Source organism: Phaenicophaeus curvirostris, chromosome 7 (genome assembly GCF_032191515.1).
Source record: "Phaenicophaeus curvirostris isolate KB17595 chromosome 7, BPBGC_Pcur_1.0, whole genome shotgun sequence".
Taxonomy (NCBI): Eukaryota; Metazoa; Chordata; class Aves; order Cuculiformes; family Cuculidae; genus Phaenicophaeus; species Phaenicophaeus curvirostris.
Genome location: NC_091398.1, coordinates 16,263,396 through 16,287,345, shown reverse-complemented (window position 1 = coordinate 16,287,345; position 23,950 = coordinate 16,263,396). Strand labels below are relative to the sequence as shown.

At 38.2% G+C, this 23,950-nt stretch overlaps 1 protein-coding gene across 1 annotated transcript in view; it reads right to left on the bottom strand.

Annotated features, from left to right (window-relative positions):
- CERKL (CERK like autophagy regulator) overlaps positions 1-13,137 on the bottom strand; it is a 55,129-nt gene extending 41,992 nt beyond the window's left edge. The window contains exon 1 of the mRNA XM_069861005.1: positions 12,936-13,137. Coding sequence (XP_069717106.1) covers positions 12,936-13,137 — 202 coding nt within the window. The remainder of the gene's footprint in view (positions 1-12,935) is intronic.
- Positions 13,138-23,950: the final 10,813 nt, after the last annotated feature.

The following is a 23,950-nucleotide window of genomic DNA, read 5'->3' as shown; positions in this document are numbered from 1 at the left end:
TCTGGTACATAAGACCAGCAATACCAGGTCAGAGCAAAAGTCCATCTGTCCCAGTATCTTATGTCAAACCATAGGCACAAGCAGATGCTAAGAAAAGAAGGAATAAAGCAAGCATTTATTCTGTTTTCCACTAATACTCTTCCACTCCCCACCTGTTTCCATTTGGGACACCCCGAACTGACTGCAGTTTCTGCAGGTCTGACAGCCCTCAAATAAGGCTGTCCATCCCCATGTGAGCCCACAAAATCTTTTAGCGTCAACAGTATCCTTCGCTTTCTTGCTGCATGATTATTCCTTTTTGTTTTGAGCCTGGTTCTTCTTAGCCTTATTAGATGCACCATAATTCTTACATTGGAAGATAGAAAACCATTGGCATCTAGTCTCTCCATGCCCCATCTGTACTGCCTCCCTTTCAGACCAAAATGTGTTCTGCTGGTGATCCAAGGGCCATTCGTTGCCTTTAATCATCTTCACCCCCTTGTCTAGTCCCACATCATCTTTGTTGAGAACATCAGAACTGCACACTTTACTCAAGATGTGGTTAAATAGCTGCTGCTTTATAGAGCATATAAACATCTGTTTTAGTCTCTATTTATGTCCTAATGATCCTTAACATAATAATGCTAACAACTATCTAAGTGACAGATGACATTTTCCACACAATAAACCTATGATCATATACATTAGCTGGTCTAGCTACAGCTCCTGATCTTCATCTCAAGCTGATGGCATTCAAATAAGCGATAAATACATTACAGTATGCTTAATTATATCAACTCTTGGACTCACTGTCCCGTTGCCTGGTCAAATCAGTGAAACGGCCACATCTCTGAAGCTGTGTTGTAGGATACAAGTGACAATCTCTAAATACTTTTCCAATCCTATTTTAACACTCCCCAAACAAAAACAAACAAAAAAACCCAGCATTTCTGCTTTTCCATGTTTATGCCATGTCATTTTTAACTCTTCAATTCTCCTTCCAGACCACACTGTTAATATACCAAAGGCAATATGAACTTTTCAGGCAGCCTTTTTTTTTGTGAATTAGACAAAGAAAACAAACAGTAGAAACGCAAAACAAAGAGAAACTTATTTAAGAACAGCTTTCTTCTTAGTGTAAGTTCATTTTAGTAGTCTGCTCCTGTATACAAACTAATATTGCTAAATTGTAAAACTTGCAAATGTAAAAAGCAGTAGTTGCCTTAAGCAAGACAAACAAGAATATATGTATAAATTACATGGCAAGTTCAGTACTGAATTTCTGTATGTACATTACACAAATGGTTTCCATAAAACAAGTGAGACCTAGGGACAAAATTCCAAAAACACCACCTGCTCTTGTTTCCATCATATTTTAAATAATTAACTCCTCAACAAATGTAAGTGGGAAAAAAAAGCCTTTTATTTCATTTTTGTTTGTACTACAGTAAAAAAAAAAAGAAAAGAAAAAGAAAGAAAACAACAAATATTTATTAGGTATTCTTTCCTTCTGCTAAGTATTGTTTTCTAAAGCAACCATAGTTATTACAACTCCTCCATCACAAATGACCTATGGAACAGAAAAGAATCCGGAGAATATTCTTAGTTCAATCACAGCCTTGTTTAATTAGTGCATTGCAGTCAAGTGACCAAGAAACATTACATTTCTCATTAAATATTCAGAAGCACTCCTTTTACTTTAGTAAAAATAATGCCAAGTTAAAAATAGACCTCAATATACAGTCCTCTCCTGATTACTGTAACGTATCAATATATTTAGGTTTACGCTAGAATGTGTCAGCTGCAGAATTTCCTAAAAGAAACCACAAATCTGTTCAAAGTTTGAGATCAACATGAGGTACCACCATCTATCGACATCTAACTGTTAGTGTAGGGTTACTGGTGCTATGATAATTTCGACCCCTAAGTACTTGCCTCACCCCTAGTTACACTACAAGAATGTGACAGAGCAGGCCTTTGGGAAGCCCAAAACCACCCAAGTAAGAAACCTTTTGGTACCTTTCTTGACAGAGCTGTTTGACGAGTGTCCAAATGGCCTGGCAATAAACACCATACCAGGGAGAGGTCTTGGACAGGAAAAATCTCCTTCTGAACCATCTTCAGAACAGTCAACAGATCAGCCAGGAAAGTTAACAAGTTATCTTGAAATTTTGCCTATTTACTTTTAGCAATTTATTTACAAGAATTTTCACCTAAGTTAGAATAACATGGGCTTTTTTAAAAATGCTATTTTACTATAAGATTATTTTTTCAAGTAAGAATACTTATTCTATTTCTACTACACCGTGCTAAAACAATACAATAAAAATACAAATATTTTCAAACATCAACAGTTTTTTAACACTGTGTTTTAATAGAACAATGAGTATTTAATTACTCAAACTCAAAACAGTATCTGCAAAACAGCATTATATTTAGTCATAAGTATTTACTGCTGTTACCCTTAACTTGATCATTTGTATGTCAGATTTTGTTTTTCCAAGACTGCCTGCACTGTGTAAAGATGTGTTTCCAGGATACGTACAATTGTGCAGTACATAACATCTGTTGCTTTGCATTTTCTGAGCTTCACAAAGCATACTTTCCTGTATTCACTCGAGTGTATGGACTGACAGAAGAGATATATTGTCACAGTTCAAATAAACTGACAGCTACAGCAACTATTCTGTGCTGAAAAGCACCTCAGTAACTACCATCTTACACAGCCCACACAGCGAAATTCAGAGTTTGGCCTCGAATTCTGTTCATGAACTGACCATTTGCTTAAAGTTGCAATACACAGGCAAAAAACAGCCGCATTATAGATCAGAGAACTGCGAGGAAAACCAAACCACCATACATTTTCTTCTCAAAGATCTAATATATTCCTACAGCTACAACTAAATAAGAAGGCAGAGGAGGGAGGAAGTCACACCACATCTTAAACATAAGAAGCAGAATTTTCTTTCATCAAATCGCTGACAGAACGGCTGCCACACATCAAGGCTTACATGAAAATTCAGACCTACAAGTTTTATTTTTTTAAACACTTCTTCATATCTTTAAAAAAAACAAACAAAAAACCAAAACAAATAAATATTTCTATCTGTGTCTGTTATACTGACACACCACGAGAGAAAACAGCAGCTTCCATGCTGCTAGGGAGGAAAACCAATCATTCCTTGTAACGTAAAACCAGTGGCGGGCCTGGGAAATAATTTTTACTTCTTATATAAGTTATCCTGGGATAATTTGAATAATTTGTGATTCACTGAGCTCCAATTCTACAAAAATCAAGCATTGTGGCTTACAATCATACTACATGCTCTGCCTTACAATCACATTATAAAACTTCTAAATTTAAGTGTGTCTAGAAGAATTTTCTTGGTTTTGCTATTTAAGAGTTCAAGTACTTATTGCATCAACCTCCAAGTTGCTAAGATCTATGTTATGACTGATAGTTGTACATAAAGAGATCAACACAAGTTCTGTGCTTTGTTTTGTTTTCTTTAATCTCCAACATTCATAAAGTAACATTCAATATTTGGCATTTACTATAGACACTATACTGAAATATTTTACAATCATCAGCTAGAATGCAAATTAAATCACACACCAAAAAATTCTTTTAACCAAATACCCACCCACTAAAGAATAAAATAAGGATATTCTTCAGTCTTATAAAGAAACATACTAGGAAAATTTGGGGAGGGAATAAAAGAAGCAGCACCATCTTGATCTCTACATATGCATTTTAAAACTCAAATTTAAGAGCATGATATAGGTACAAATACAGCTGAAGGCTTCAAAGAAATGCACTCCTCTCTGAGCACCAAACTCCTTCCCATAAGATAAACTCAGCTAATACTATTCTACAGCATAAACAAACCACTCCTGGTAACTGCACATAAATAATGGGGATTGGGACATTGTATGAAACACAGCTTATTGATTCTTCTCCAAAGAAGAGATGGTAATATTGGTAATTCTAGTATCACAAAATATACAGGTTTGTGGGAGACTTCTTGCTGCTTTACTGAACTTATGTGAGGCGGGAGGGTATGACTCCATGAGGAAATATAATATGAAAACTTACTTTGAGATCTTACAGAAAGCAAAAATTTATTATTCAATAGTGCATTTTTAAGCTGCAGACTTTGAGAATAACAAAATATGTGTTCACAAAGGCATTTAGGTTCAACCAAGAAAGACGTAAACACATTTCAAATGAGTTAACTAATTTTTTCTTTTAGTGAGATTGTCACTGAAAAACATGAAGTCAATTACTTTTAACTCCAAAATCATCTTTGGAATTAGTACAGTTTGGAGTTAAAATATATAACTAGATGACAAAACATATCAATAATCGAAGCTAAAGAAATAGCAGAAACTTGGTTTTTTTTAATTATTAAGTCTCATGCATGTTTAAATGTGATTTTAAAAGTTAAATGATTAAACAGTATTATGTGAAAGAAATTACTATCTCTACACAAGTATGCCTCATACATTGGAAACAAAATAATTTGCCACTTTTCATAATTACAAAAGCTCAATATACCATTTTTTTCCTGCAGAGGGCCACAGTAAGTCCTACAAAAAGGATCCCTATGCTTGGGCAGAGTGCAGAAATAGGGAATACCAACGTCTTCAATTCTTCATTGTAACTACATAAAATCCAGTTACTCGGATAACCTCTATATCTGAAAGAGAGGTTATAATATATCTTGATTATTCATTCAAGAGGAGGAGTTTACAGCACGCTAAGAACCCATTTGTGGTTGCATTTACAGGGTCATGACTTCCCAGCCAGTTGCAGTGCCATATCACAACTGAATTTCAGTTGTGCTTGTGTTTTCACTTATTCAGCTACATTTGAAGATGTGATCCTAAACTGGAGTCACTGTCCAAAGAACAGTATCTGAACTGATACCATTTCAATAAAGGGAGGAGGGTTCATAAGCTGCAAGAAGGGAGTTCTAAAACTTCTTCCCTAATAGTCTGAGAAATACCGTCCTTACACATCGCCTGCAGACACAAGTATTTTTGAGATGACCTAAACAGTTGGAAGGAGGAAGTCCTAGTCACTTATTTCAAGTTAGCAGTTAAAAAATAAATACCATTAAATGGTATCTTAAAAGGTTAATAAATTAACTTTACAGTTGCACTCAATTCTGTAGTATGTCAGAGAATGGTGAAACACAATTAACTCAAAAACTTGACAATTAAATGTGAATAACACAGGAATCAATTTAGAAAAGGCTCTGAGTATAATGCAGCTCTATACCAGTCCCAGTAGTAAATGACAGAAAGGTCAAATTTTGAAAGGAAACAGCAGATACCACCACAAAACTAGCAGATGTTCCAAAAGGATCATCTGTACAAAAACATAAGCATATGTGAGGGAAATCCAACACTATCACAAAATCAGTTGGTGTCTAACATAATAGCAGTTCCTTATGGCAATATGGTAATACATGTATCAGATACTCAACACATTATAGTTTTTTGTCTGCACGTACTGCTACAACATAAGTCATAAAAAAAACAGGACCACTGATTTCCTTGAAAGGAAAACATTAGTTCCATGACCAACTAATCTTAAGGTAGGCAAAGGCTATTCAGTTCTTCAGGACTGTGCTCTCAGATTTTCAGCCATTCAGGCTTTTTCACGTTGTCTAGGGATAAACATATTTTTAGAGCACTACACATATTTAAGCAAAAACTTCCTTCTAAAGGCAGTGCATAAAATGGTTTAAAATGCCTAAATGAAATAGCAAACAAGAAAGGATTCCTTCTATCCAATACCTACTTGTTCAGTGTTTGCATAACCGCACTGCCATCTATTATGTACCTGCTGCTCTTGTAATATACAGAGTTGAGAAATAAGATATCTACAATGAAAACTGTTTATCTAAGTTTTGTTTATTTTGACTCCAACAAGAGCAGAAGACAGTTTCCTGCTTTATTTTTATTTCTATTTTGTAACTATAAAATAAAGATAGAAATGTCTTAATCTGAGCGTGTCTTTTGTGAAGATACAAAATAAGAAAATGTAAAAGAACATCATATTCTGAATTCTAATCCATTTATTACCATGAACAGTTACAACTATGGAGGCAAGTTTATATGGATTTACCATAGCAGAACACCCCTTTAAGGCACCACGATGCCCACAACTATCCCACACCATGTGCTGCAGAACCACATTATACACACAGTACAAGAAGAGAAACAGCCACAGACAAAGAAAGTAGTCTCAGTCTCAGACTCGGAGCAGCCAAGCTGTTCATCAGACTTTTTTTATTTGCCTCCTGCAGATGTTAGCAAAAAAAAAAAAAATAGGAAAAGATTTCAGGGATTATGTAGCTTCTCGAAGGTTTATAGAGCACTGCTTCTAAATCAGAGGGATTGACTGAAAGAAACCATGTATTTGCCAACAAAATACACTGGGAAGTCAAGGTAAGTTAGTAACATTTGATACAAAAGAAGACATAAAGTTGAAAACTAGAGAGATCCAAATTCAGGGATGATATGATAAAATGACAACAAAGAAAAGATTACAACAGCACCTAGAATATGAAAGAGGGGTTAAAAAAAATATGTTTCTCAAAGGCTGAAGAACAGCACAGAAACTGAGATACAATATAAATGCTTAGAGAAGGGATTTGACTGCATACTGGGTCTATGATTTAAAAGAACAATAGTGTACACAGAAGAAAGGACTCTTAGCCCTATAGCACTATCAAGGACATGAAAATAGCATGGATATCAAACATTGGTTAGTATAGCAAATTTTTTTAAAATTTTTTTTTTTTGATTCTTTCCGTCATGCTGTATAAGCAAGGCCATCAACTTACTCTTGCACTCCTTTGCACAGAAAGCATAGTCAAAAGAGTTGGCTGATATTCTATGAACAGGAAAATTACGGGAATTTGATTTTTTTTTTTTCAAACAACCTTGCAGCCCACCTCTCTTCACCTCGCCACCTTATCTCATCTCCTCTGACTTTCCAGTGCTTTTCCCACCCTGAATCATGCAAGCTATCGCACCACCCTGCATGTCTTCCTATCTGCCCAGCAACAACCTCAGCTTCCCTTCCATTTACCGATATCCCCAAATCCCTTCCACACCCATATGGCACTTCACCCAAACCCTTAGACTCCCTTAACACATCAGCTCATCCCCACTACAGCGTTCTTGCTTGCTCCTGGATTCCAACCTGTATTTCTTCAATTGGCCTGCTCAGCAGCCAAAACCCAGCACTAGCTTCGTCTGGCTTCCTACTGCTGTGCCAACTGCCTGATGATGCATAATACACCAAGCACCCAGCCAACCACCATCCCTTGCTTGCCAGGCAGGCAGATGAGATGAATAATGCAGAGCATCACCTTATCTATAATAGTATATAGCAAGGTGTCATTAATACAGAATGCAACAGGAGAAATGAAGAAAAACAAAGATCTACCACAAAAACAAAACCCATCATAAGTTTAAAACTTGCCATTTTATGGCCTGCAAAAGCTTTAATATAACACAAACCACAATATCACCTATAGAAATAGTTTTTCATTAAAAAATAAAAGGCCAGGAAGAAGAGTTATTACTTTGTGTGAAAGCAAAATAAATCCTGTTATTTCAGACTCATGCAGCATCAGAACCCAATTCACTAACAAAAACACAGCTTAACATGAATGTGAACACAAACAAACACACGCACAATTTGCAAGATATAGCATAGCCACTTATTTTCTAGAACAAATATTTAAATATCTGATTTCTCTCTTTGGAGGTAGAGAATTGAAGTACATATGAAATCCACCATTAAACAGTCAGGATACATTAATCCCTTTCAGCATAATTAGAGAGCTACACAAACATGTGAAATATGAGAAAAAGTCCAGAAAGCACAAAATAATGTAAGTTGTTCCACAAACACATAACCATTAACCGTTCTCCAGATAAAGGATAAGAGAAACACAGAGAATCAAGACATCATGTCTAGAAACCACCTGAAATAAAGAATAAATTTTAAGAGACCTTTAATCAGTATAACCCATTTCCTTAAATATTTTCAGTTTTTCACTATTATTTTCAATCATTTTTTAATTTCAAAATTAAGTTTTAAATTAACAAATTACTTCACAGTTTACCTAAAGGACATGGTTTTCATGGACTTTCTTGAAAAAGATTTAAAAATGTCTTGTAAGTTTGGGCAGCCTGAGATTCTTTAAAACTGCATACTTGCTTTCTCCAATTTACATCTTAAAGCCATATATTAACATGATATGTGCACATCTCATTCTCAGTTACACTTCACATTATTTATTTTCATGTCTCTTCCTTAAAAACAGTTTTCCTATTTGGCCAATAGATAAGTCACTTAGAGAAATTACGCTCCCTACATGTCAGAAGTAGAATCAAAAGCTTTGAATTTCACCAACATGGAACTTCAGTTATTCACAATTTGTAACAGCCAGTTCCCATTTCCATTATTCCTGACTGACCGACAGACTGACAGATGTCTTACTTTAGAGATCCCAAACAGACTATTGGTATCTATTTCAGCCACATCTGTTCCTAAATAGCCTTGGCAGCAGGCCATTATGCACTCGGAATTAATTTTAAGTCCTTTATTGCTAACTCTTTCACTGTTGCACTAGATCAGTGATTTTTTTTTCCTTATTGCTGCACTTATATAGAATATTTACATTTACATTTTAGAATAATATCAACAAGGACTGTAGTATGCTGTGTATACAAATAGCATACTTAAACAACATATGGACTTTTTTACTTCATTAAGAAAATATATATTCAATGATACATTAGCCTCTGGATTGCTCCAGAGATCTTACTTTCTTATTGGTCAACTAATTTAGAATATTACGTTCTATTACTTGTATTAAAAAGCAAGTTTTATCCAAATTATTATTACCCGCATACTCAGTCTAGCCTACATGCTCTCAATCAGAGAACAACTTCATATATCCTTCAGTCAAGCACATTATACACACAAGAAACTACATTTAGGTTTTCATAATGATCAAAAGCCTCCTGGCCTCACATACCAGTAAAACACTGAGAAAGTGCCAGTCTTGTTCCATTTCCTATCTGACAGAAACTTGCTGAAATACAGCAGTTGTTGTAAATCAGAAAAGCCTGTAGCAATATTTAAAAGAAATGAAAGGATTAAAGTTCTCATTCACCAGCAAAAACCAAGCCATGTTGGAAGAACAGCATAAAGAAGACTGAATTGACACTTCTAAACTACAAGTGATTCCCATATCCACTACTCCTAATCACCTACATTTCATTAGTCTTCAAACTTCAGTGTGCACACACACAAAAATCAGCTCTGAGCATTTGTTCTTAAAATGTAAATATTTTTTTTCCATCATTTGATCATTCTTACTATCTTCTGAGAATTTCTAAAACCCACGTATGATATTCAAATCTGAATTTAGGATAGCTTTCTCTGGTATGGTTTTGAACCAGCACCAAAAATGATAAGCTCTGCACTTCAGGGCTGGATTATTAATACAGAGAGAAGTCTTGGTTTTTTCTTAATTTCAGTGATTATAGCACAGGAAAGCCATATAGAGAAAAGTAAGAAAAATAGCTAGTAATTACTGACTATGAGCTCTACTTCTCGTTGCAGCGCCCACTGTATTGTTAAAAATAAACAACCAGCTATAGATCAGAGGGTATCTGGCTCTGGTGAGAAGAAAACGCTCAGCCGAGCTGCATTCAGGCTATAATTTTAGCATTTTTGAGGGGGCAGCCAAGACATGCTGCCCAAGTTCCCACTTGACACATTTGCTCCCTCAGGTTCCTCATCCAGTCACCTGCCCAAGCTTTGTTACAATAGAAAACACACAAAATTCATAATGGGTCATGGTTATTTGAAAGGGGATAAGAGGCTGCTGGGGAGCCTACTATGAGGTCTGGAGAGCGAGCAACAAAGGAAGCCAATCAAAAATCTTCAGTGAGCACCAGCAGCCAAAAACTTCTAGGAGACAGAAGCTGCAAAAATCAAAGGGAGAGTAAAAATAGGAAGTCTGTCTGATAATCACGCTGCCAAAAGCTCCACAGAAACAGTGCAGTAGGGCAGAACTACACATACAGGAGCTCAAAATGATCAAGCCCAGGCACAGCATATTGCTTGGGAACTTTATATTGGAGCTGTGAGTTGTATCTAGGAGAAGCTGAAGGAGCCCAGGCTGCATGAGCTACTGTATGTAAAAACCATACAGTGCGAACTGGGCAGCCTGATCTAGTGGGATGTGTCCCTGCCCATTGCAGGGGGGTTGGAACTAGATGATCTTTAAGGTCCCTTCCAACCCCAATTATTCTATGATTCTAACTGCAGAACTGTGGATAATCAACAACTCCAACAAGCCAGGAATACCTCTGAGGAACTCTTGAGAGGGAACAGACTAAGCTAAAGGGAAGAAAGTGACTGCCTGACAGTTCTCTGATTTGGCAGACTAGAGTGACTACCACAGAAGAAAGGTCTTTTCCAGAATTACATAGAATTACTACATAAAAGTCCAAGAGATTTCATTTAGCATCATTGGCAAAGCGTGAAGACCTGACCTGACTTTTTACAGCCTCAAGTAAAATGCATTATGAAGCTTTTGGCTTGGAGAAAATATGCTTAAGCCAAATCCCAGTGGAACAGACCTACCCAAAGAACCATCGACCACCTCCTGTACCTACTGACAGCTCAGCCTACGCACTGCACTGCTGCACTTCTGTTACACCAAACGAGACAGTAACACAGATGGCTTCTCCCAGTACAGGTCCCAGGCCCCAGGGTAATTGCTACTGGGATACAAGATGGCATGAGATTAAAAAAAACACTCAGGTTCCAAAAACGACATTTGACCTCTGTGACTGCATCAGCAGGAACAGCCAGAGATAGCATAGTGGTGGCATCCATACCAATTAAGAAACAGAAAATCCTTTTACCTTCACTGTAAGTACTTGACATTTTAGAATCTGGAAATCCTATGTCTTGTAGCCTACCACAAACTTCAGGAAAAATTTAGCATTTGGAAGACATCACTGCCTTTTCCACTTGAGCTAGTAAAAAAGTAGGACATTAAGAACTTCTCAGAAACCAAAATATTCAGTAGCTTAATACAACATAGTACAAAACTGAATTGTCAGAGACAATGATGTATTGGCATATATTTAATACATGTGCCGTAAAAGCCCAAATCCTGCTATAATTGACATCAACTTGTCAGTGCTGCTTTCCATACAATCCCTAAAGTTTTGACATCTGCAACATGCCTGACTTCAAGCACTACATTTCAAGAACTGCACACTTTATTACCTCACAAGTACTAGGATAGAAAAGCTGACAATGCCTGTATGAGTAAGCACAGGATAAAATGATCTTACACAAAGCTGCAATTTAAAGGGTGGACTTCTCGCGGGGAAAAAAAAAACAAACAAAAAAACAAAAAAACAAGAATATATTTGCATCCCTGGAAGCATGAAGTGATATGTAACAAAATTCTTACTTGCTATCTGTACCTTAAAAACTTTCACCAGTGACAATTAAAAGAAATCATGGACCCAACGTCTTGATATATGATAATTCAAGCTACACTAAAACAGCCAGAAAACAAAGTGGCAATCATATTAGAGCACTGCACACAGAACTAAATAATTAATAAATCTCACTTCGGATCACATACACAGAGACCTGTAGTTAATCCCAAAAGGGAAGAGTGGCTAGAGTGTTGTGTAACAGTGTTACTGAAGTACCTAGACAGGCTCCAGAAGAGGAAGGATCTACCCACATCAGCACAGCCCTCCCTCTTCACAACTCAGCAGCCCTGCTGAAAAGATGGTATCTACGTCAGAGCACAACAGCCTGTTAACATGGTTACAGTGTTTGGAGGGTAGGAGTCAAGAGCTATGCATGACACCACCTTAGTTTGATTTCAGCAGCTCTGGTATCCCAACATGGTTACAGGAAATGAAGCACAATAACTTCAGCTGTGAGCATCTCAGTATTTCTTCGCAGCGGCAGCGCTGGAATTACAGGCTTCTACATTGCTACTGAGACTCTGCAGCGTACAGAGGACCTTACAGAGGAACAGGTTATTGTTACACAGAAAAAAGTGCTGTGTGGGAGAAACTTTGTTTCTCTGTATGCTGAACTTATGGCTGTCAGATCTTACCCGTATGAGTTCTGTCCAAAATACTACTAAAATAAACGTGGTATTTTAGGCCTGGCCAAGCTAACTGTGCCAGAGCAGAGAAGGCAACCGCACCGGCTGGAAACTCTGCGCTCCTGAAGGCAACGCTGCCTTCCCGTTCCCATGAGCACTGGGAGGTCACTGCAGTAACCGGGCACTTTTAAGAGTTCTTATGTAGCTCTGAAAGTAAGTTTATATTTTTTATATATAGGAGATATATATATATTATATATTTTTATATATTTATTTATATATATATGATATATATACTTTTATATATATTATATATATATAGTTTATATATAGGAGGGGGAAAAAAGTTACTAAGAGGAGAAAAAAAAAAAAAGACTACTTGGTTAAGTTTAAGGAAAATTTTCTTTCCTCTAAAACTTTTGTGTATCGCTTGTTTGACTCGATCAAATCCTTGGCAACATCACTTTCTCAGAGCGCGTCGCTTCCCTGGAAAAGCAGGGAGCAGGGACAAGGAAGCCTCAGCACAAAACTCAGGCGCATCTCTGAGAGTCACAACCCGCCCCCGCGCCGCGGCTTGTGCCCCGGCCAGAGAGAGAGCACAGCGGGCACAGCCGAGACAGAATCAAATCCTCTTACTGCTCTGCCCGGGGCCGCGGAGCCGCGAGAACAGCAGCTCGTACACCGAGTCCCTCTCGCACCACCCGCCGAGAGGCTCCGGCGGGGACAGCCCGGTCACACACCGCCGGCGCCGCCGCCCGCCCGTCCCACCTGCGGGGCTCTCGGGCAGGACGGGGCTCCAGCGCAGCCGCCGGCCGCTCAGCACCACGTCGCAGCTCCTCCCGGCGATCTCGAAGAGGCCCCTGAGCAGCGGCTCCTCCCCCGCCGCGGCCGCGGCCGCCGGGGCCACCCTGCGCCGCCGCTCCTCGGGGCCGCCCCGGCCCCGCGGCCGCAGCAACGCGCCGCCCGGCATCGCGCCGCGTCCCGGCGGCCGCACGGGCCCCGCACGCCCCGCCCCGCGGGAGGAGCCGCCGGCAGCGCCCCGGGACGGGCTGGGAGCGCGGGGGGGGGACGGGGAGGGACCAGCGGAACGGGGACCGGCTGCCCGCGGCGGCAACGGGGAGAGGGGGGACAGCTCCGGATAGAAGCGTATGTGTATCGTATGTGTAGGATTGTAGTTATTATAGCATATCATATATTATATGTATGGTCATATTATGTATTATAACATATATATTATAACATATCATATAGAATCATAGAATCATAGAATAACCAGGTTGGAAGAGACCCACCGGATCATCGAGTCCAACCATTCCTATCAAACACTAAGCCATGCCCCTCAGCACACCTGTGCCCAATCACATAATATGTTATATGTATGATCACATATTATATGATATATTAGATATAATATAATCTATCTAATATATATTAGTTATATCTAATTATATAATGTATAGGTACATATTTTATCTAATATATAATATATGATCATACAAATCTGAGGTTTAAGCTGAACATTAGGAAAAAATTTTTCATGGAAAGGGTCATTGGGCACTGGAACAGGCTGCCCAGGGAGGTTGAGTCACCTCCTCTGGAGGGGTTTAAGGGATGGGTGGATGAGGCGCTGAGGAGCATGGTTTAGTGTTTGATAGGAATGGTTGGACTCAATGACCCGGTGGGTCTTTTCCAACCTGATGATTCTATGATTCTATATGGAACTAATATTAATTATATATATATAATATTATATCTCATATAGTGTATGTATGATCATATATTATATGTTAGATATAATATATTCTAATATATATTAGATATATCTAATTATGTAATATATACAGACATGTTATATCTAGCATATCATATATGATCATACATATACTATATGAGATATTATAATACATGAAACTAAATTATATTTATGTTATATTTCTATATCACATATACCATATGTCATTATATGGTTTACAGACATAAATTATATATAAATATTATATCCTCTATTATATATGTGATCATATATAATCATATATAATAGATAACATAATATATAGAGAGATACAATATATGTCACATATATGTGTAACATATACATACACACATAACATACACACAGCATACACATGTAACGCAACGTAATAGTACAGGATATACTATAATACAGTATTTAATATAGATAATATATCCTATATTAGCTGTATTATAGTATTTGTTATATATTATTATATATAAATGTATATCGTATATTATGATGTATGTGTATTATATATCACATATAATATGTAATAGTATGTATATTGTATATAATGTATGTAATATGTCATGTATTATATATATGATATCACATATATTATATCATATCATATCATATCATCTATATTACCATTATTTAGCTTTGGAAAACTATGAAACAAAGTTACAGTAGCCCTTTCATACTGAAATGGCCAAGCCTTTCACAAGTTCTGTCTACAGCCCAGCCCTAATACAAATACCACGTCAGAAAACAAAGTGTTTTCATAAATCCGGGCAGAGGTATCACTTACACACACCCTTCATAACGCAACTGAGGAACATGGTGGCTTGGAATTTGATAGACTCACAACATTGGATTTTATCTCAAGTGCACCAATGCAGAAATCACACCCAGACAATTGCATCATCATCTCTCCCCCTCGATGCTTAAATGCAAAAGAGGGAGACACACTTCTTTGCTCCCACTCTGTAAATGATAGATTTTTACTACCTGGACATGTGACAGCTTTGCTCACAGATGCTGTAAGAGCCTCTGATAACAATCACATTAGAGATCCAGTAGCAACTTGGATTTATAAGGAGCTTGTAAGTGCTCGACTTGAAGGAAAACAGCAAGTTTGGTGTTTTTTAGTTCTGAGTTGTATAATGTCATGGTGGCGGCTTAGTCCATGAAAATTATTTTTTAAAATGAGCAGTTTAGTAATTTTATCTTTAGTATTAGGAATAACTATAGAAAAGCCCTTTAAGAAATAAAGCAATACAATAAAAATATTGCCTTTTCCACATTGATACAAATTACAGTTCAAACCGCACATCAAAATAGTCAAGGGTCTTCTTTTGATGTTTGTCTCTTTAGAAGAGGAAATGCTGTTACAGGTAAGGAAATCTGATTATCTGCAATCAAATCAGTCTAGAGACCATGAGATGATACATGATTTCATAACTACTAAGCTGCCTTTGTTAACAGTTCCATAAAAACCTGTACCAAGCTGCTAATTACGTAGCTGAGACAACTGTTTTAAAAGTCACTGTGGTATGGCTGTTTGATGCTTATTTCCATCTAATACATTGCCAGGTTTAAAGTATGCTCTGGATATTTGTTAAATATGCAGCCTGTAAGTGTTTTTCAATTTGCATCGAGCCATTGATACTGCTGTCACTGCAATGTAGCCCTCACCAGTTTACCTTTCCAAATCATGACATGACCAGGTGAAGTTTCTGCTTGCTGGAAGCTGTTAGTGTCAATAGTCTTTTTCTGACTTTAATTGTGTGAATTTTTTTGTCACTTAGATCTTTTGGGGGATATCTATATCTTTACTGCAGAGTAATCAGATCAAATAAAGTGTAAACAATTTAAATTATGTGTAAACTATGGAAGTTTTGCCTAAAGGTAACAGAGTGACAAGGCAGGAAAAACCACAAGCTAAACAAACAAGCTTGCTCTACCAATTTATCATTCTGGTACAACAGTAGATGAACCAATTAAACTTGTGTCTGTCATTTGGCATTAGTGATCTTCAGTGTTTGCGTTGATGTTATTCATAAGAAAAGCTAAATCATTAACCAGAAAAAAAAGAACAATGTGAAACTGGATATAGTTGAATCGATTTTGAGGTTGTATGCCCTTTATAACCCCCTGCAACCATTTGTATTTGTTTCTGGCACCATTTCTTATTCTATCCTGTCCATGTACATTATACGTTGTCACCAGATAATTTCTCATAAAGTCCAGGAAGGGATAAGCTGATAACTGCCTTGGAACCATAAAATAATACTGTTTTCAGTACTATCAGTGGAAGACTATTACAATTCCTAAGACACTTGTAATACCCCTCAAGTGATGCCATTAAGACATCTAACACCCATTTATTGACATTACTTGGAACAAGGATTAAATCAGTAACTGTTAAGATACTAAAATGTAGTAGAGAAAACCATGAAATAGTAAGAGAATTGTATATAGTAGCAAAAACCATTGGAGGAACATAAAAGTCTGTTCACACTGGGTTTGCTACTGTTAACAAATCTTCAAGTCCCCACAATCCCCACAATTTGCAAGTCTGAGACAGACACTTTTTTTCTGGGAACAAAAATAATATTCTATTAGAGTAGATTTTTTCTCAAGTATCACAACTTTCAGATTTGGACATTGAATTTGTAAAAAATACATAGTCCGGCAGTATAATTTTATCTGTTTTCCACACTGTCTGGAACTCTGACACGTAGAACTTCCTTGTCCTTTCTTGTAAAAAGGGTTGTGCAAATTGATGATCCCATATAGTATCCCATGTGATGTTCTCATGTTAGAGAAAACAAATGATACACAAGAAAAACAGGAAATGTGTAACAGGAGTTGTACAGTAGGCAGCCAAACAGTACAGAGCACCGAACCTACTTGTAATTTCCTTTATTTCTTCTATGTCTTTGATCATATGCAGAATTTGGAAGTGCAGCTTATAGGCACTTGTGATGGAAGAATGATTGAGGGACATCTAGAAATACAATATGCCGCCCAAGGAACAGGGATGATATAGAAGACATTGCAAGCCGCCCAAAGCAGCTAAACTCTGTTTTACTTTCCAGTTCTCTCACATGCATTTTGATTCAATGGCAATAGATAAATGAACATAGAGATGCTCTATTCACCTCTTGAAGAGTAAGTTGAAGGACATTTTTATGGAAGTCCTTTAAATTAAATTTTGCAGCCCTTCAGATAGCCTCCTGAATTATTCTTTGAATATTTATAAGTATTTTGTGTTTTCCATGCATAAAGTAACTCTTTGTCTTTGAATTTAATGTACTTCTTTCAATTTGAATGTGACTAAATACTCAGTGTGCAAGGACATTTAGTTGATCAGCAGTTCTCTACAAGACACAGCTATTTTCTTCGTCTAGTCATAAGCATGGAAAATGTGCATTCTTGAAATATACTAGGAATTAAAAAAAAAAAATCATAGAACTGAGTCTACTGAACAGTTTTGTGCTGTGATTTATAGTCTGAATCCTAGGTTATTCTGTTACTCCCTTCTGCTTAGAGAACCAGTAGAGCTGCCTTAGAAATTGTCTTAACATTGTTTTGTTTTTAAACAAATAGCTCAAGTAAATTATTTTGGGAGGGGCAAAAGAGGGGCAGGGGGGTACAGCAGTAAGAGAAGCAAAGCCTTTGTCAGGGCATAGGAAGGGCCAGCTGCTCCCCAAGGGCTAGGGAGCCAAGGGGAGGATCCCAGGGCTAGCAAGGCAGGGGCCTTTCTGGCTAGGACTCACCTGGTGGTACCCGAGTGAGAAAGACCAGAGGAGGATGCCAGGATCCCCCAGGAATCCAAATAATCAGGTACATTCACAGCAATGAGGCAGAGCTGCGGTCAGAACCAAACTTCTACTTGCATATCTCAATCAGCGGGACTCAGGGCTGTGAATGAACCAGAGACCAGCATCCCAAAGCAACTCTAGAGAAAAGATTGATAGTCCCAGGCTGAGCAGCCAGAAGCATAAAGGGAGAAGCATCAAGGAGCATATAGGGCAGACTGCCCTATAGAGGGAGGGGAGCTGAGGGTGACCACAAGTAACGTAGGGCCCTGCATGCATGACCGAGCCGAGCAGAACTGCACGTAGCCAAGTTCAGCCAAAAGTTCAAATAGCTAGAGATGCCTATTGCAATGAGGTAGGTGCAACATCGAGTTGAAAAGCGGAGTCTGGTGGCAGTGTTAGTGCTACTGGTCACAGTAACGGTGTTAGTGCTAGTCCAGCAGCTGCCAGGAAAGTCTGTACTGTCAAGGCAGGTCCAAGGCCAAGCAAAGATATCGAGTCTGGGGGTCAAGATCTGGGTATGGCCAGGCACAGATATGGCTGCTGTATCATGAAGGCAGACACCAGGGGTGATAAGCCTCTTCTTACACACAGTTCTTGTGTGAGGGAGGGGCATCCTCCCTGTAGTTTCTTAGAGCTTGTTCTCAGCAGTCTGGACTGGAGGAGATGTTGCTCTGTGCCATAGGGCTGCCCTTGAGCATAGGCTGCTGAACTAGGAGACTAAAGCATCTTCTGGGCCCAGACAAGAGGTAGGAAATGAGGAGATGACCTAACCTCTCCTTAACTAACAGTGTTTCTCTTTGGATGAAGGAAAACATTTCTTGCTGTCTAGATGCCAAGTAGTGGCAGTCTCAGAAGCATTTTCCAGAAGAACCCTCTGAAGTGAAGAAAGAGAAGAGGTAAAATGATCTCTGGCAGAAAGTGAGGGAAGTACAGCTGGTGTTTACTAAAGGAGAGAAAGCAGGTAAAGCACACTATTGGAAAATAAATCCTCTCCCCTCAGAAAAATGGGTGGGAAAGTGCAATGAGTTGAATAGCCAAGAAATTGGAAAGCCAGTTTTTGATTCATGGATTATGTGATGCTGAAGTAAAGGAACAGGAATTAAGAAAGGATGAGGGGATGCTGTGGGGAAAATACTCTATGTCCAATCTGGAGGATCCAACAGGACATTTCTGGTATCTGGCTTGCTTCAATGGTTAATACAGATTTGCTTCTGTAGAAATTTGAATTTTGAAATTGGCAGCATACCCTTGGCTTCTATGTTTTTCTGGCTACAGTATCTGTTTATACAATGAAGGCTTCGTGTGTAGTCAGTTACACTTCAGCTGTTCATTCTCAAATATGAGCTCTCCTAAGTGTATTCCCTTCGTACATCATCACTTTGGAAAAGCATCTTTTATAGCTGTCAATATTAATTCAGCCCTGTTTGCTCTTCCTTGAATATGAAGAAGAGACATTAAGCAGAACACTGAACTTTTGACACAGTAAGTGAAGTAAAATTATTCTGAAGAAAAATGGCACCAGTAGTCTATAGAAGTAAGCATTACTATTACTATACATGTTTTTAAATGTCTGAAAAAGAAGAAGGAAAACATAGAGAGAGAAAAGCAGTTAAGGAAAAGAAAGTCTGGGCTGGGGAGATGGCCAAACCTCTGCAAAGAGGAGAATAAGAATGAGTGAAAATATTATGCAGAAATAAGAAGCAGCAAGGATGGAATTTGAAGTTTAAGTCATTCCTATGAGCACCAGGAGCTGTCAAAATAGAGGAAAATGTGATAATGGGAATGAAAATAAAATGAGAATGTGTTGACCAGAAGATACTTTATTTTTTCTTTCCATTAAGGTTGATAGGCTATCTTTTTAAAGTAATGAAGTTCTAATCTGAATCTTGATTTCTGTTGTTCTTTCACCAAAGTGTTGGCAAATAGTGTAAATCTTATTTGCTTCTGTTTTATTTCATGCAAAATGCAGTTAACTCTATGCTGTAAACTACTACATGCTAGGAAACTGAAAACTAGGGCTGATACTCTGTTTTACATACCCTGTAGGCAACCTAAATACTTAAGAGAACACTTTGAGAGCATTGTCAGTTTTAATTTTGTATTGCATAGCTTCTGACAGTTTGTTAAATACATATATGAATTATTTACAAAACACTTATGTACATATTTAAAGAACAGTCTATTTGTGGATCTTCAGCTCACTGTTTCAACACATATTCATGTACAATGTTTTTCAAGGCTTTTTTGTAGTATGGGGTTTTCAGCTAAGGGAGGAGTGTAGACTATTTATAACTTCTAAAATAATTACCATACAATCCATCATGGTCAATAAAAACAAAGATCAATTTCTGCATATTTTGCCTGATAGAGCACCAGGCAAAACTCCAAGTTATTATTTCCGTGATTTCTTCCTCAATAGGAACGGGTTATTTTTGTTCACTTGTTCAGTATTTTAATCTTCAGGAACTATATGTATAAGCAAGAGACTTCATAATTTCTAAAAATATTTGACAAAATTATTCTTTGTATAGAAGTACTGTGTTGGGTTTGGTTTGGGCTTTTTTGAAGGGAGACTCATATTTTTAATAAGTCAAAAGCAATTGTTAAGGTGATGGTGGATCCAGTTTTGATCGGTTACAATCCTGAAATAATTGCAAGAATTTTTATTGTTACAGATGAAAGATAATGTTTGGTTTACTTGCTCTCAAGACTTAGTTTATAATTATTTCTAGTAATTCTTATTTCTTCTGGAATTGTATGTTGCTTCTTAATAGCAGTTTATTAAAATTCCAGAACAGTATCTTCTGAAGAAAGTGATGCTCTGTTTTCTTCTGGTGAATGCAGAACTCTTAGTTCTCCTGGAATCTACTTCCCTTCATTTGAGGAGTCCTTCTGAAGGTACTGGGCTAAAGTCTGATGTTCAGGCTTTTTTTACATTCAGGCTAGCTAAGACCTGAGTTTTCAGCCCCTCACACATCTTGTGCATGTGACCTGGAATTCTACCATTTCAGACACCACTGTTATAACTGGGGCCTCAGCTGTATCACAGGCAATGATGAGACTGAAACCTCCCGAGCCTCTTGTGTTGCTTCAGAAAACCGAGAAGGGAAAAGCTACAAGTTTTGACTGTCATTCATGCACTGTTCCTGCAGAGGTTTCACTGGGGTCTTCTCAAATATGCACTGGTGGCAGAACAACTTCTGCTGTGAGAAGTATGGCATAAAGAAGGGAAAGGACACTGGTCCCAACAAGCCATAAAAATAGAGTTCTAGGCCTCTGCCTAATGTCCCTCTGCCTAATGTGGGGGGGGGTATGACTCAACCCCAGAGTTCCCTCCACACGCGGAAGTGAGATAATCCCACTACAGCCTTAGTTAATTAGCAATATGTTCATAGGAGAGGAACAGGGTGAGTAATTCCTTCCTTTGAAAGAGACCTTGATAGACCTTCCTGTGGGAGTCATGAACAGAGATTTCAAGATTTGGCTTGATATTAACAGTAAGAAAAAAATAAATGTCATGATGGCATCAGAAGCAGCAGCAAAAGGGGTCGGGGAGAGGTCCAGTATTTTATAACAGTGGGGGAAAAAAACCACTAAACTAACTGAAATAATAAAACTCTCAGCTGATTTGTAAAATGGAGCCTCTAGTTACCAAAATGTCTAATGAATTTTCCTTATTAGGTTGCTCATAACATTAAAATATTTTTTCTCTAAAATATCGCTGTAGCAAACATTCAGATAGCCTAGGTAGACCTTTTAAGTAAATTGCATTGGCTAGAGGAGTTGAATTTTGTTATTAACTGTGAAAAAAGAAAAGGTAATTGAAAAGGTTTCTTGTGGTTTGGAAATGCCTTCCAAATATTCATTAAACATTTAAGCGACTAAATTTGCAGAATATGTTCCTGACATTGGCACTGGTTCTGTGGTATTTCTCTCATCAGATGGAAGTACTGTGTGTTATGCAGAGTGCATTCATGCATAAACAATATCATTTTCATAAATTAAAACCTCCCCTGCAGAAGGAACATCTGTGCCTGCCTTTGAATAAAAGATGGTGGCATGCGAGTTGCCCCTTGACTGACTAGAAGAATCCTTATATTTAAGAAGAAGGAGCAGAACCAAAAGGCGAGAGAGCCTGCGTCAGCTTTTTCAGTTTTATCTGAAATATTGCCATTCATTCCCTCCCCACCTCCGGATTATCTCAGGTATATTTAGCTGTGCTGCCACTGACTGGGAAAGGTAAATCGGGTGCTTGAAAAGTTGCCTTTTGTTTTCCTCCTTTTCAGATGCAGCAGCAGTTTTGGCGTGCGGAGCTGCGGGCTCGGGCAAAACGCAGGGAGATGCTGCAAAACGCACCAGCTGGCATCGCGATTCATTTTCAGCGTATTTTTAGCTCGAAAAGCTGGCCCTAAAGGTGCTGCGGTACCAAAACAGGTTTGCAACGCTTAGGTGTCGGGTTTCCGTAGCTATAAACGCCTCTTAAGAGACGTCAGTGGCTTGTTTTCTGGTGGAAAAAAAAATGCCCTTGTCCCCAGCAGAGCCTGCTCAGGTTTTGCCGGGCTAGAGTGAAATGTTTATGAAATAACTCTGCTTTGCGACAGGTTTCAAGGAAGGGGGTTCGGGGACCGTCTTAAATCTGTTTCTGAGCGTCGGAGGCAAAGACCTGTTGATGATTGTTCCCGGTCATTAGGGGAACCGCTCTCCCGCAGGTCATCTCGCTTCTTAAACCCCAGAATAATCAGCGAAGATTAAAAAAACGCACGTTTCGCGCCTGGGAGGAGGTGGAGGCGGCGAACGGGCAGCGCTGACTCGGGGTGGGGGGCAGCAGCCCCTTCTCTCTCCCGGTGCGGAGACCCCCCCGCGGCTCCCGGGCGAACGCGTCCCTGCCCCTCGCTCCGCACCCAGCATCGCCAACGGCCCCTTTGGCTCTAAACAAACTAACAATGCCCCCCTTCCCCTCGAGGTCAGGAAAAAAAAAGAATCCGTGTCTTTTTTTTTTTTTGTCCAATTTTATTCTACAAATAATAAGTGTCGCACCTTTCATGAGCTATCCGAATAAAACAATAATCCCATAGGAATTACTTACACTAAGAAAAAAATAATAATCACATTTAAGGAGAAATGCAACATTCGACCAAATGTTCAATACTATGTTGTTGCCAAAGGACGGATGTTTCTCTAAAATCCCAGTGTGCATTACACCATAATATACAGGATTACAAACAAAATTACAGTACAGATTGATTCCAGTTGAACCAGCGTTACATTTCAAACAGCACTTATTCTGGACTGCATTGTACATGCAATAGCTATTGTTCTAATTACGGATTAAATGGTTTGAATTTGTTTCAAGCTACCGTACTAATCGACTACAATAGGTATATAGCCCGACTTTAACAACCTGATTAGTTTTTAGGTTCCGATTTATAAGATGAGCATATGACAACCACGGATTTTGTGAACATGTATAAAATCATGCATTTATATCGCCCGGAAACATTAACATCTTCAAGTTCTCTTCAAAAAAAAAAACAAACCACGGAATGCCAAGGGGTCCAAAGACTAAAAAGAAACAGTGCAAATTGTATGTGATAGTCAAGCAGCTTTCGATTTAAAAAGGGTGTTGGCATTTGCTTATAATCTTTATATACAAGTTTGTGCAAGTAAGGTGTTGAATTGATATGTTTTAATAGAAAATAAGTCTCTCGTTCTCGTATCTCCTCAAGATCTAGGGGATCTGGTTCTTGTCGTAGGGGGGAAAGGAAAAATAAAAATAAAATAAAACAAACTAAAAAAAAAAGAAAAGATACTTTCATGGGAAATAAACTGCCCGGATTGTGCATTTTTTTTTTCTTCTTCTTCTTCAACTATTTGAAAGGAAAGAAGTGCTAAGGCAACATAACTTCTCTAAGCACTTTTCTGCTGGTTTAAATTAGTTAAATTATTTTGTATAAATTAGATATAATTCTACCTTTCCAATATGTATAAAAATTGATGAAGCTGCATGGTTTAAAATAGGAAATTCACGTTATAAAAAGTCATTAAAAATTCTGTACAAAATCACAACAAAATAATTCAGCATGGGAAAGGTAACAAGTAGTAAAACGTTGGTTGAAAAATAGAGATCTCATATATATTTTGTAATTGGCCCATCGCTAGGTTAAAAATTGCATAGATCCTAATTATTGCTCGTGATTTTCGTCGCCGGGAGCGGGGCG